The 12921-nt window shown below is 44.2% G+C and overlaps 1 protein-coding gene across 1 annotated transcript in view; it reads right to left on the reverse strand.

The window, feature by feature from the left end:
• Positions 1 to 578: 578 nt before the first annotated feature.
• LOC133363729 (probable E3 ubiquitin-protein ligase HERC6) overlaps positions 579 to 12921 on the reverse strand; it is a 48366-nt gene continuing 36023 nt past the window's right edge. The window contains exons 16-22 of the mRNA XM_061583047.1: positions 9938 to 10084; positions 8370 to 8536; positions 6083 to 6149; positions 4824 to 4894; positions 3057 to 3243; positions 2853 to 2955; positions 579 to 1293 (exon numbers count right to left, since the gene is read on the reverse strand). Of these exons, the coding sequence (XP_061439031.1) occupies positions 1082 to 1293; positions 2853 to 2955; positions 3057 to 3243; positions 4824 to 4894; positions 6083 to 6149; positions 8370 to 8536; positions 9938 to 10084 (954 nt within the window). The 3' untranslated portion in view covers positions 579 to 1081. The remainder of the gene's footprint in view (positions 1294 to 2852; positions 2956 to 3056; positions 3244 to 4823; positions 4895 to 6082; positions 6150 to 8369; positions 8537 to 9937; positions 10085 to 12921) is intronic.

Below are 12921 nucleotides of genomic sequence, written 5' to 3' on the forward strand. Positions count from 1 at the left end.
TGTTATTCCTCTAAGAAGCAGTGACGGCTACCAACATGGATGGCTTTAAAAGACGATTAGGCAATACTACAACAGGAATACACAAGGGTTTCTGCCCAACCTATACAACTGGGATAGCAAGTGAGGTGGCCCTCCAGATGATGTTAGACTACAACTGCCATCATTCTTGATCACCGGCCATGATGGCTGGGGCTAATAAGAATTGCAGCCAGAGAAGCCTCTTCACCGGAGAGGTAAAAATGGACCAGATTTTTTTCCCCCCAAATCAGAAAGAGAGGGTGAGAGGGGTTGTAAAAGGCAATGGCAGAGGTGAAGTGGCATAGCAGTTTATACGATAGGAATTAGACTAATCTCCCTTCAAAAATCTCCAACCTGATTTTAATGGGAACAATCAATGGACATGGACATTCCCAGATTATCCACTGAAGATTGCTTAGGTAGGATATAGAACAAGTTGCAGATGATCAAGCTAACAGTGAGACCTCGGGGGGGGGAGAAGAAAACAAATAATAAGCTATGAATTTATTTAGCTAGAATTTGACCATAAAAATATTAAGCACACAGTACAGAACAGTCTGTTTTGGCTGAAAATCTATCATTTTAATATGCTTTTATTACTTGTTCCAGAAGAATTCTTATGATGATTTGAGTATATTGTGTGTTTTCATTTAAATTTTGGTATTAAAAAAATAAACTAAAAAGCTATCCTACATCTCCAAACCTGGTGAGATATCATATCAGTTCAAACCTGAAAAGGTTTATGCTGGTGCTGCAATGGTAACTAAAAATCACCATAAAAACACATCTTAAAAGGGGGTAACAGGAAAAATACAGGAATATGGCCATTTAAGGGTAACTTTGGATTCTTAGAAGACACACCCACTAGGTACAAACTGTGGTGATTATACATCAAAAGAGACTACACTAAGTTCTCAAATATTTTTTCTTAAATTGGGGGGGGGGGAGGATCAGCCAGGCAACTGGCCAAAGGTCAGCGAACAGCTGCCCAATTATGATACAATCCTCCCTCCATTTGCTATACATAATGCAATCTCAAGTCTCTGTTTCAGAGTTGGCAGCTTTACTGTTTGCCAAAGCCTCGATTGTTCTCAATAGCCTGAAGAAGTTTCTCCTTCAATTTTTCTATTTTTGAATAAGTTGGCAGAAGTAACAGATGAAAGCAGATCTGGGCTTCAGGGATATGTTCTTCTGAAAACGACTTATGCGAATGGATCTTTATCTGCAAGGAGTTCATCCCCATCACAGGGACCCGGTCACTTCCTACAACAAATACTAAAATGAGAAGGAAGATGATTAGGTGACTCACATGAGCCAAAATGGAAAACATTCAGACAACTGCACACATATCTGAGGTTCTCCACCCTGGGATAAAATAAAAAACCCAAATGGTGAAGGAAACATATTGGTTCTGACCTATGCAATTGCTTCAATCATGCATGCATCTGCCAGCAATATGGAATTGGAACACAGGGAAGATGCTCCACTGACATTGTGGGTGCACTTGAAGGCACTTTGGGGAGAGTGCAAAAGAGAATCCGTTATCTCTGCCTTTCTAAACAGTACTGCAGGGTTGGGGAAAATTTTCAGCCCAAGGGCAGGATCAAGAACTGGCCCACCCTCTTGTGGGTCATTTTTGGACAGGCAGGCAGGCCACCCATCTGTCAATCACCCAATGTATTTATTTATTTATTATCCCACCTTTTCTCCAAGGAGCTTGACGTGGTGTACAGGGTTCTCCCCTGCTCCATCTTACCCTCACAGAAACAAGCTTGAAAAAAAACAGGGACAGCATACTCAGCTGTCATGGATTGTTGGGGGGAGGAAGGGAGAGAGAGAAGGAATGGGATGGAATAGATGGCTTGAACCATGAACAGGAACACTCCATGCTGGAACATTTTGCTGCATATCCCACTTGTGTGCTATCTAAAAACAAACTTGTGTTTTTTTCTAAATGACTGCTTCATTCATATGCAAAAATATACAGATCTGATTAAAGTACAAGTCAGATAATCAATTTTTTTAAAGGTGCAGCACTAACTTCTGCTTCCGAAATCCTGAATATTTGGAGGTGGATAATGGAATAAGGGTGCACAAGGATTTGAATAAAGATGAAAAGGAGTTATTGGGGGGACAAGGTGGGGGAGGATTGGGCTGCTTTCATTACACACAGCAGGGCTGGGGAACATGTAGCCCTCCAGATGCTGCTGGGTTGGTTTTTCCCATAATCCTGGACCACTAGCCATGTTGGCAGGGGCTGATGGGAGCCAGAGGCCTACCACATCTGGAGGACCATAATTCCCCACCCCTGGACAGAGGCTTCCCTCATTGGTTTTTTTAAAAATATATTTTAACCCTTTTTTAAAAAGATGTCTTTAAAGCTTTAAAAAAATATTTTTAAAGTTGTTTTGTTTTAATGTATTTTAAGGCCTGTTTTTATGATGTTTTAAAGTGTTTTTAGTGCTTTTGTTTGCCGCCCTGGGCTCCTGCTGGGAGGAAGGGTGGGATATAAATCACATAAACAAAAAACAAACAAACAAAAATAATTGGTTTTCTCCACAGCCCTGACAGCACTTGTTCTGGATAATGGCAACTGCACTTAAACAGGTTTCCGTGCTACAATCTAGTATTGCAGGTTGTATTTACTCCTCAAAAAATCCTCAGATTATGAAGGCAGTATAGAAATTGTTTGTATACATCATGAGAGAGGCATCTGAGAGGCAGGACTGCAAGTGTACTCTGGGGAGACAGGCAGGTCACCCCAGTTCATTCCAAAGAATCCATTCACGACCAACCGTTTGAAGGTTGTTGTGCCTTGCGGATGGGGTACTTACACAGAAAGCCTTTTTTGTCAGCCAAAGTAAGCTCATGGAAAACGTTCCAGAACATCCTTATAGTAGGGTGTGTTGCACTGTACATCCCCCAGTATATAGCATTCTTCGAAGGAAAGAAAAGAGCAAGATGAGAAATGAAGCTTGGGGGGGGAATCCAAAAGTAATAATGGTCTAGGAAGCAGTTCAACTCCTCCTTCCACCAACCTTTTCATATAAGTCCCAATCATAATTTGCATTCCCAATTGCCACATCCATCAGTTCCTGGGGCTCAAAGAAGTGCTCAACCACTGGCTCAGGAAGGAGTTTGTTAAACCCTCTCTTGAACTCTTGGAAAATTCCCTCCACTGATTTGTTGAAGATGTAATCCACGTACTTGTTGATGAAATCCTTCCTTTGAAAGAAATAAGGATAAATCATTTAATAAGTGGACCCGTTGTTTGGCTCTCAATATAAATATAAAACGAGACAGCGGAGGTGTGTTTTATGGTGGGATTAGGGCTGCAATCCAATACACACTTACCTGGGAGTAAGTCCTATTGAACCCAATGGAGCTTACTTCTGAGAAGACATGTACTGGATTGCAGCCTAAGTCTCTTCTTAAAGGGAAGCTAGCATTTCTTCAAATTTATTAAGATCTCCTGGGTGGTAGGAATAGTTATATTGCTGTGTACAACTTATGGGTTGCCAGGGAAAGTCCACACGTAAAATCTATTTGGTCTCCCTAGCCCAAAATTCAGTACTCCCTTCAATTACATCACATAATGTTTGCATACATTCACTTATTAGTAGAATACAATTCATTTGCTGCAATACTTACAACAATAGAGAGTCAGGCTATCTGCATATCCCTCCACCCCAGATTTTCCTTTCCTTTTCTACATGTCCCTATTTGACTTGGATTTTGTCAGGCCCAGGATGTGACTCAGGAACCGGACCAGCGGTTGTAGTTAATTCGTGTTTTATTAGGGTAATGTCCAAACAAAGACTGCGTTTTCTCATGAAGCAATACAGGGATACAGGTCCTGCGGCATTGGGAGAAAGTTGACAGAGCAAGGGACTTCTTCCCGCCTGTTCTTTAAGAAGGGGCCAAACGGGCGCGCAATCTTTCGCTCCTCCTTAACTGCCCCTCAGGTACTGCCCGCCTTCCCCCCCTCTCCTGTCTTTTCAGCTGTCTGCGTGTGCGCAGTGAGGGGGGAAGCATCACCCCCTCCTCTTCTGAAGTTTCCGATTCCAGGATGGGGGATAGGGGAGGAGCTGATGGTAAACTGCCTCCCCGCTTTTCGGCTGTGAGCAGCCCTCCCTCTTCCCCCTCTTGCTCTGAGCCTGAAAGAGGGGGAGGCGTGAGAATGTCCAGGGAGGGCTCAGGCTCCCCGTTGCTAAGCGACCTTATCACTGGCAGTTCCTCTGTTTCGTCTTCACTCCAAAGGGGGGAAGTTCCTCCCCCTTCCCTCTGCCATCCATCCGAATACTCTTCTCCCAACTCTCCGGGATCCAGCTCCCCGGGATTGGGACCCCAGCTCTGCCTTCCGACAGATTTTGGGGAAAAGGTGCCCTTACAGGAACCTGCCCCCATCCTGCACATTTTCAAGTACAACTGCTGTTATCTACATGGAGCCCTTGGGTAGAGAAAGCTGCAAATCTAAAATATATATTGTCATCATCATAATCGTCCAGCTTGCATGCTGCTTTTCAAAAGGTCCCCCACAAACCAGTTCACATTCAAAAGTTTAAGAAGAAAAAAATCAAAGTCCCATTCCCATCACTAACTCACATGTATGCTAGAAGTTTTACAAAATCCAAAACAGGACAGGATTTGATTCAAGAAACCCCACAAACACTAACAGCCAGCCAAGCATAATCAGATCCCAGTTTGAGTTCCCATCTGTCCCCCAACTCACTCTTCAATACATCCTACCCCCAACACATCAATCTCCAAGCCTCCTGCCAACATACTCTAGCATCATTACATACTTGTTTGCATTGTTCACAGCTACCAAACTGCCATTTGGAATTAAGTCTATATCCATGTTGTCCCAAGATATCTAAAAAAGGTGTTTTTTAAAAACAAAAAGATGAAAAAGCAGTCAACAAAAATAGCTTACAAACACAGTTTTGAAACTGAATACTCAGCAAGCTTCACATAACAGTTTATATTGACAGGGAATTTGATATGAATAGTCATTGACTGCAGATGCAGTCCTGAAATGTCAATGTAGGGGTTCTTAGATCAGGGATGGGGAACCTGTGGCTCTCCTGATGTTGCTGGACTACAATTCCCATCATTCCTGCCCCTTAGCCATGCTGGCTGGGGCTGATGGGAGCTGGAGTCCAACCATACCTGCAGGGCCACAGATTCCCTATCCCCATCTCAGACAGTTATTTTGGGTTTTCCCTTTGAAATGTTGAACCTAATGAGCTGCCTTTTACCAAATCAGACTAATGGCCCACCTAGCTTAACACTGGCAGCCCTGTGAAATGGCAGCTTTTTAGGATCCCATGCAGATGCCTTTCCAAACCTGACACCCGAGATAATACAATACAAGCTGATAAAAAGCCACTTGCCTCTGATGGATAAGAAATGAATCCAGGTGACCCTTTCATAAAATCAAAGTCTCCTGTTCACCCCCTTTTTTCAAGCTGTCAGTGTGCTGTGAATTACTAGTATGTGTATGAAAACGCAAGCAAGTTGGAAACACATGGACATTTGTAAGGTTATCTTAACTTTTCTTTTCATGGTTGCACTGGCTTTCAGCCTGCTTCTAGGATACCTCACAGCCCACTTGCTCCCCTATGAATCTACCCAGGCCTCTAGATGGTCTCTGGAGGACCATCTTTGGGGACCCTTACTGAGGTCGGTGGGTGCCTTGAGAAGGCATTTTAGTTGGCGCTATGATATCTGTCTTTGGAATTTTCTCCCCTGTGTTTTTAGGGTGAACCATTTAATTTTTTTTAAAGGAATACTTGTGACTGTTGCTCTTACATACTGTTTTAACCAGATTCACAAACGTTAAAAGCCAAAGAGGAGCTGCCACCGTCAACTGTAGAAGCACGCCAGAATTCACCACAGCTGGGACAGGAGAGGGGGAAAATCCCAATCCAATTAGACCAAGTATATTTCAGTCAGCGTTCAGCTGCTGTTAACATGAAAGACAAGCAATTCTCAAACGTTAACCAGCCGAAGAGGCACTGTGACCACGTAGCAGGACTGCAAATCTTTTGTAGATACTTACAGAATAAAATAGCTGAAGGTTTTCTTCAATGTCACTGTCCTTGTAATCAAGAACTGCCTGCAAACTCCTTGTTTACAAAAAAAGAGAGAATGTTTTCTAAAAGGATTACAGTACATAATTAGCAGTATTATTCAAATAATAACCGTGGGATGGGACCAACCTGCCTGCTCTGATTTTGTTATTTGGTTTTCAGTTGAGGAGCCAAAGACTTGAAACCAGGTGCATGGGCCTGTACACATGTAAGCTTGACCCTTCCCCTCTTGGCTCATTACACTAAGCAGGGAGGAGGTGGCTGGCTGGGTCCAGGAGGTGGTTATTCCTTGTTGCTATGGGGCAGTCCCAGTCTCCTTAAAAGGAGGCAGGAGAGCAACTACTCCTGAAAAATCTTCCTTGGGATTAAAACGTTCTTCATTATAGGCCAGTGGCAAATGCCCCCTTCCCAGGCAAAATGCTCAAGTCAGTGTTTATCAGAGAAACCCATGAGAAGCACATGTAGTTTATATGGTTTGTGGCGCCTTCCACCATTCTAATGCCAGCTACAACCCTGTATGAACATAAGCAGCCGGGCTTCAGCAATCCCTGCCCATTTGGCATGATCCATTTGGATTATTGAAGGGTATCATACGTGGATATATTTTTATACATGTTCCTGAAACCTTGGTTGGTTCAGAACATGACAGAGGGAACTAACTGCGACCGACTCTTATGAATCTATTATGCCAATACTTAAATCGTTCACTGGTTCCCAATCCATTTCCAAGCCCAATTCAAAGTGCTACTTTTGATCTGTAAATACCTTCACGACTTAGCACCCGAAGGATTGCCTCCTCCCACACATATCTACTTGGGATTTAGGTCATCATACAAGGTCCTTCTTTGAGTGCCCCCCCAAAATGAGGTACATTAGGAGGCCACAGGTGGAAGGGAATTTTTAGTAGCAGTCACAGAATCATAGAATTGCAGAGTTGGAAGGGGCCTAGAGGGTCATCGAGTCCGACCCCCCTGCTCAATGCAAGAATCCAACTTAAAGCATCCCCGACAGGTGGCTGTACAGCTGCCTCTTGAAGGTCTCCAGTGTTGGAGAGCCCACCACCTCCCTAGGTCATTGGTTCCATTGTCATACCACTCTAACAGTTAGGACATTTTTTCTGATGTTCACTTGAAATCTGGCTTCCTGCAACTTGAGCCCATTATTCCGTCTCCTGAACTCTGGGACGATCGAGAAGAGATCTCGGCCCTCATCTGTGTGGCAACCTTTCAAGTACTCAAACAGTGCTATTATATCTCCCCTCAGTCTTCTCTTCTCAAGGCTAAACATGCCCAGTTCTTTCAGTCTCTCCTCATAGGGCTTTGTTTCCAGTTCGCTGATAATCCTCTAAACCCGTTCCAATTTGTCTTCTTGAAGTGTGGTGTTCAGAACTAGAAGCAGTACTCAAGATGAGGCCTAACCAGTGCCGAATAGAGGGGAACCAATACTTCACACGATTTGAAAACTATACTTCTGTTAATGCAGCCTAAAATAGCATTTGCCTTTTTGCAGCCACATCACGCTGTTGCCTCATGTTCAGCTTGTGATCAACAACAATCCCAAGATCCTTCTCGCATGTAGTATTGCTGAACCAAATATCCCCCATCTTATAACTGTGCATTTGGTTTCTTTTTCATAGGTGTAGAACTTTGCACTTATCCCTGTTAAATTTCATTCTGTTGTTTTCAGCCCATGCTCCAGCCTATCAAGATCCCAATTTTGTATCTGTTTTCCAAGATATTAGCTATCCCTCCCAATTTTGTATCATCTGCATTCCCTGCACCTCCTCATCCAAGTCATTAATAAAAAAGTTGAAGAGCACCGGGCCCAGTCCCCTGGCCAGAGAATGCCCTCCCCAGACAGATCCTCCTGATACCGACTTTAGTGTATTTTCAGCGCAAAGCAAATGCATTTTTTAATTTTTCCCCTCAGGTCTGTTAATTTATGCAGTGTTTTGGCACTATGAATTTTTAGTCTTTGGCTTTGAGGTTTTTTAAATGTATTTACTGCTGCACAAAGGCATTCCTCTGCTCTGTTCTTTAGTAGGTCCTTATTACTCTACACCTGTGCTGCATTTTGTTTGTACTCTTATTGCAGTTGTGTTCATTTTAACTTGTTCTTGTTTTTAATCTTCGTAACACAGCCAGGGAACTTCAGTCATAGGGCAGTCTACAACTAGAATTAGGATATTCAACCTGGCCCAAGTGAAACACAAGACAGGAAATACAATGACAGATGGAAAGAGTATAAGCCACTTACTTCCCTAAGACAGGGCTCAGCTCCTTCAAATCATCAAGAGTGGGTTTCCTGCCAATCAGTTTCTTAAAGGCTGCAAGCGGGAAAGGCACATAGGCAGTGACTCTGTTGTACATGGCGAGCCCACAGAGGATCCCAAAGAGGAAATATTTATTCTTCTCTACTGTTGGCTGCAAAAACACAAGATCACAGCAACACAACATGGCTATGGATGTTATAAGAGTGATCCACATGTTTATACCCTTGGCAGACCATAATTCTGGCACCATGTTCTCTATTCTGACTGACAGTAGCTCTCCAAGGTTTCACCGTACGGGACCATCCCTAGCCCTTCGATGTGGAGGTCTTTTCACCCCGAGATTGAAACTGGCACCTCATACATGCAAAGATCAGTGGGAGAGCAAATACTGTAGTCCTATCCATTCCCAAACCATTCAGAGAACCACTATGGGGCAAATGCACAATAACGTCACCATTCAGCTAACAGTGACGCATCTTATAATGCAAATACAGGTATTTCTGGCATGCACTTGTGCAGAACATAAAACAGGAAAAAGGAACCCTTTCCAGACCAAGGGTGCACCCCAACAAGGCTAACCTTCAGGGGTTGCATGCCAGTGGTGGGCAAGGCCAACGCAAAAAGAATGGGCAGTCCCCACCTATACCACTGCACACTCATCCATTCTCACACCTAACACACCCATTCAAGCATTCATTCACAGACACACCCATACCCACACACAGATTCTTCACCTCTCTTTTTTCACATGCCAGATTTTTGGGGGTGGGAGGGATGGTCTTCACAAAGATCAGCCTCCCCCCAGCACAACAATCAGTCCTGAAAACAGCATCCCATTGGAGCCAATAGGGGTCTACTTTCAAGCCTAATTGTCAGGGGGAGGGGAGGGGAGGGGCACAAGGAGCGGAGACTGCGGACTGAATGGGGAAAACCTCATGGGTTGCACCAAACCTGGAGGCTGGTGGTCCCCCACCCTTGCAGTAAAAACTTACTGCACTCTGGTCTGGATACAAGCTTTGGAGACTCAGCAATGATCACTCCACCAGTGTGTTTTGTGGGCATAAAGGTTCACACAGTTCAGGCCTATACGTGTCGGGCTTTATGCATTTGTGAAGTAGACCCAGAAGTGGAACAGACATGCCTGACAGAAAGGGTGACTGGGAGCGGGTGCCACCTTGAATATCCTAGAACAGGGATGGGGAGCCTCAGGCCTGAGGGGTGGGCAAATGTAGCCCCCCCAGGCCTCTGTCTGGCCAATGGGACTCTCCCAGGCCATACTCCCTCTCCAGCTCTGCTCCGCACCCCAAGTATTTTGGCCTGTCTGGAATCCATCCTCATATTCTTGCCTGTTTGAATGGAGGATATCAAGGAGTGCAAGAGTACATGTAGGAAATGGCCTGTTCTGCCCACTGTTCCCTCTGGCCTCTCCCACCAGTGGCAAGTGGCCCTTGAAAGGTTGTCCAGAAGAGATTGCGTCCCTCGGGCTAAAGAAGGTTCCCCACCCCTGACCTAGATGGTTTTCTTAAGCAGGTCCCTGATCTCAAAACCTTACCTTAGCAGGAAACCACATAGGCGAAGAGTGCTCACAGTACATAAACATTCCGTAGTCTGGCTGCACCATCTCCTCAAACACGTAGGAAAAGAATTCTAACAAAATCCCTCCAGATTCAAATTGAGACATCTCTCCTTCAAATTCAATCTACAAGACAAAAATAAGATAAAGACACAGAATTGACCTCATAAAAGGAGGGAATAGGGCAGGGAAACAACTTTCACCAAACCTGCAACCATTAGGGCTACTTGTTTGAGTCCTAGTTCAGGGGATCTGCACCTAGACAGAGAGTGTCTGATATCTAACTATCCCTATATTGGTTGATTGTTTCTGAAGTGGCCATTTTATTGTGATTGTATGCAATTGTTATTAGAGAACCAAAGTCATGGCCCAATGTTAAGGATAAATCAACTGAATCACATTCTGCCACTATATTTATTTTATTTATTTATTATTTTATATTTATTATTTGATTTATATCCCGCCCTACCTTCCAGTAGGAGCCCAGGGTGGCAAACAAAAGCACTAAAAACATTTTAAAACATCATAAAATCAGACTTTAAAATATATTAAAACAAAACATCTTTAAAAACATTTGAAAAAAGCTTTAAAAACATATTTTTAAAAAAGGTTTAAAAACATATTAAAAAGCATTTCCAACATAGATGCAGACTGGGATAAGGTCTCAACTTAAAAGGCTTGTTCAAAGAGGAAGGTCTTCAATAGGCACTGAGAAGGTAACAGAGATGGCGCCTGTCTAATATTTGTTGTTGTTGTTATGTGCCTCCAAGCCGACAACGACTTCTGGCGACCCTATGAATCAGCGACCTCCAATAGCATCTGTCATGAACCACCCTGTTCAGATCTTGTAAGTTCAGGTCTGTGGCTTCCTTTATGGAATCAATCCATCTCTTGTTTGGCCTTCCGCTTTTTCTACTCCCTTCTGTTTTCCCCAGCATTATTATCTTTTCTAGTGAATCATGTCTTCTCATGATGTGTCCAAAATATGATAACCTCAGTTTCATCATTTTAGCTTCTAGTGATAGTTCTGGTTTAACTTGTTCTAACACCCAATTATTTGTCTTTTTCACAGTCCATGGTATGCGCAAAACTCTCCTCCAACACCGCATTTCAAATGAGTTGATTTTTCTCTCATCCGCTTTTTTCACTGTCCAACTTTCGCATCCATACATAGAGATTGGGAATACCATGGTCTGAATGATCCAGACTTTAGTGTTCAGTGATACCTCTTGGCATTTGAGGACCTTTTCTAGTTCTCTCACAGCTGCCCTCCCCAGTCCTAGTCTTCTTCTGATTTCTGGACTATTGTCTCCATTTTGGTTAATGACTGTGCCAAGGTATTGATAATCCTTGACAAGTTCAATGTCCTCATTGTCAACTGTAAAGTTACATAAATCTTCTGTTGTCATTACTTTAGTCTTTTTGATGTTCAGCTATAGTCCTGCTTTTGTGCTAATATTTAAGGGGAGGGAATTAAAAAAGGTATGTGCCACTGCACTTAAGATCCGTTTCCTATGTTGTGCAGAACAGACCTCCTGAGAAGATGGTATCTGCAGGAGGCTAATAAGTAGCCAGTGCAATTCTTTTAGCAGCAGGGTGACATGATGGCAATACCCTGCTGGGAGGAAGGATGGGATATAAATCAAATAATAAATAAATACCCTGCCCCAGTGAGCTGTCTTGCCACCGCATTTTGCACCAGCTGCAACTTCTGGACCAACCTCAAGGGTAGCCCCACATAGAGCGCATTACAGTAATCCAGCCTGGAAGTTAACAGTGCATGGACAACAGTGGGTAGGCTATCACGGTCCAGAAATGGCCAAAGCTGGTAAAAGATACTCCTAGCCACTTGGGTCACCTCGGCCTCTAGTGACAAATATGGATCCAGGAGCACCCCCAGACTACAGACCTGCTCTTTCAGAGGGAGTACAACCCCATCCAAAGCAGGCAACTAACCAATTATCTGAACTCAGGAACCACCAACCCACAGTGTCTCCATCTTGTTAGGATTCAGAGACAGTTTACTGGCCCTCAACCAGCCCACCATCAAGTTCAGGCACTGGTCCAGGGCTTGCATGGCCTCTCCTGATTCAGATGTTACAGAAAAATAGAGCTGTGTATCATCAGCGTACTGCTGATACCTTCCCCAAATCTCCTGATGACTGCTCCTAAGGGCTTCATATAGATGTTAAACAGCATGGGGGACAAGATGGTACCCTGAGGCACCCAACAGCACAACTGCCAGGGGGCCGAAAGACCATCACCCAATACTATTCTCTGAAAACAACCCTGCAGATAGGATTGGAACTACTGTAGAACAGTGCCTCAGATACCCATCTCACCACGTTGGCCCAGAAGGATGGCTTGCTCTACGCCGCAGTTTCCCAATCTGTGGGACTCCAGATGTTGCTGGACTACAGTTTGCATCAGCTCCAGCCAGCATGGCTAATGGCAAGGAATGATGGGAACTGTAGTCCAGCAACATCTGGAGTCCCACAGGTTGGGAAACACTGCTTACGGCATCAAAACCAGCCAAGAGATCAAGTAAGAATAACAGGGTTGCACTCCCCTTGTCCTTCTCCCAATAAAGGTCATCCATCAGGGTGACCAAGGTCGATTCAGTCCCATAACCAGGCCTGAACTCAGTCTGGAGTGGGTCAAGACAAGCTGTTTCATCCAAGAGTTCTTGCAATTGCTGTGCCACAACCCCCTCATTCACCCTTCCGAAGAAGGGCATATTTGCAACCGGGCAGTAGTTGTCACAAACCAATGGGTCCAGGGTGGGCTTCTTCAGGAGTGGTGGGATCACCACCTCTTTCAGGGCAGCTGAAACCACTCCCTCCTATAATGATGCATTGACCACACCCTGGATCCACTTGGTCAAACCCCCTTGGCAAGCTTTAATAAGCCAAGAAGGGCAAGGGCCGAGAGGACACCTTGCTGGCTGCATCATAGCAAGCACC

Source organism: Rhineura floridana, chromosome 9, assembly GCF_030035675.1.
Source record: "Rhineura floridana isolate rRhiFlo1 chromosome 9, rRhiFlo1.hap2, whole genome shotgun sequence".
Taxonomy (NCBI): Eukaryota; Metazoa; Chordata; class Lepidosauria; order Squamata; family Rhineuridae; genus Rhineura; species Rhineura floridana.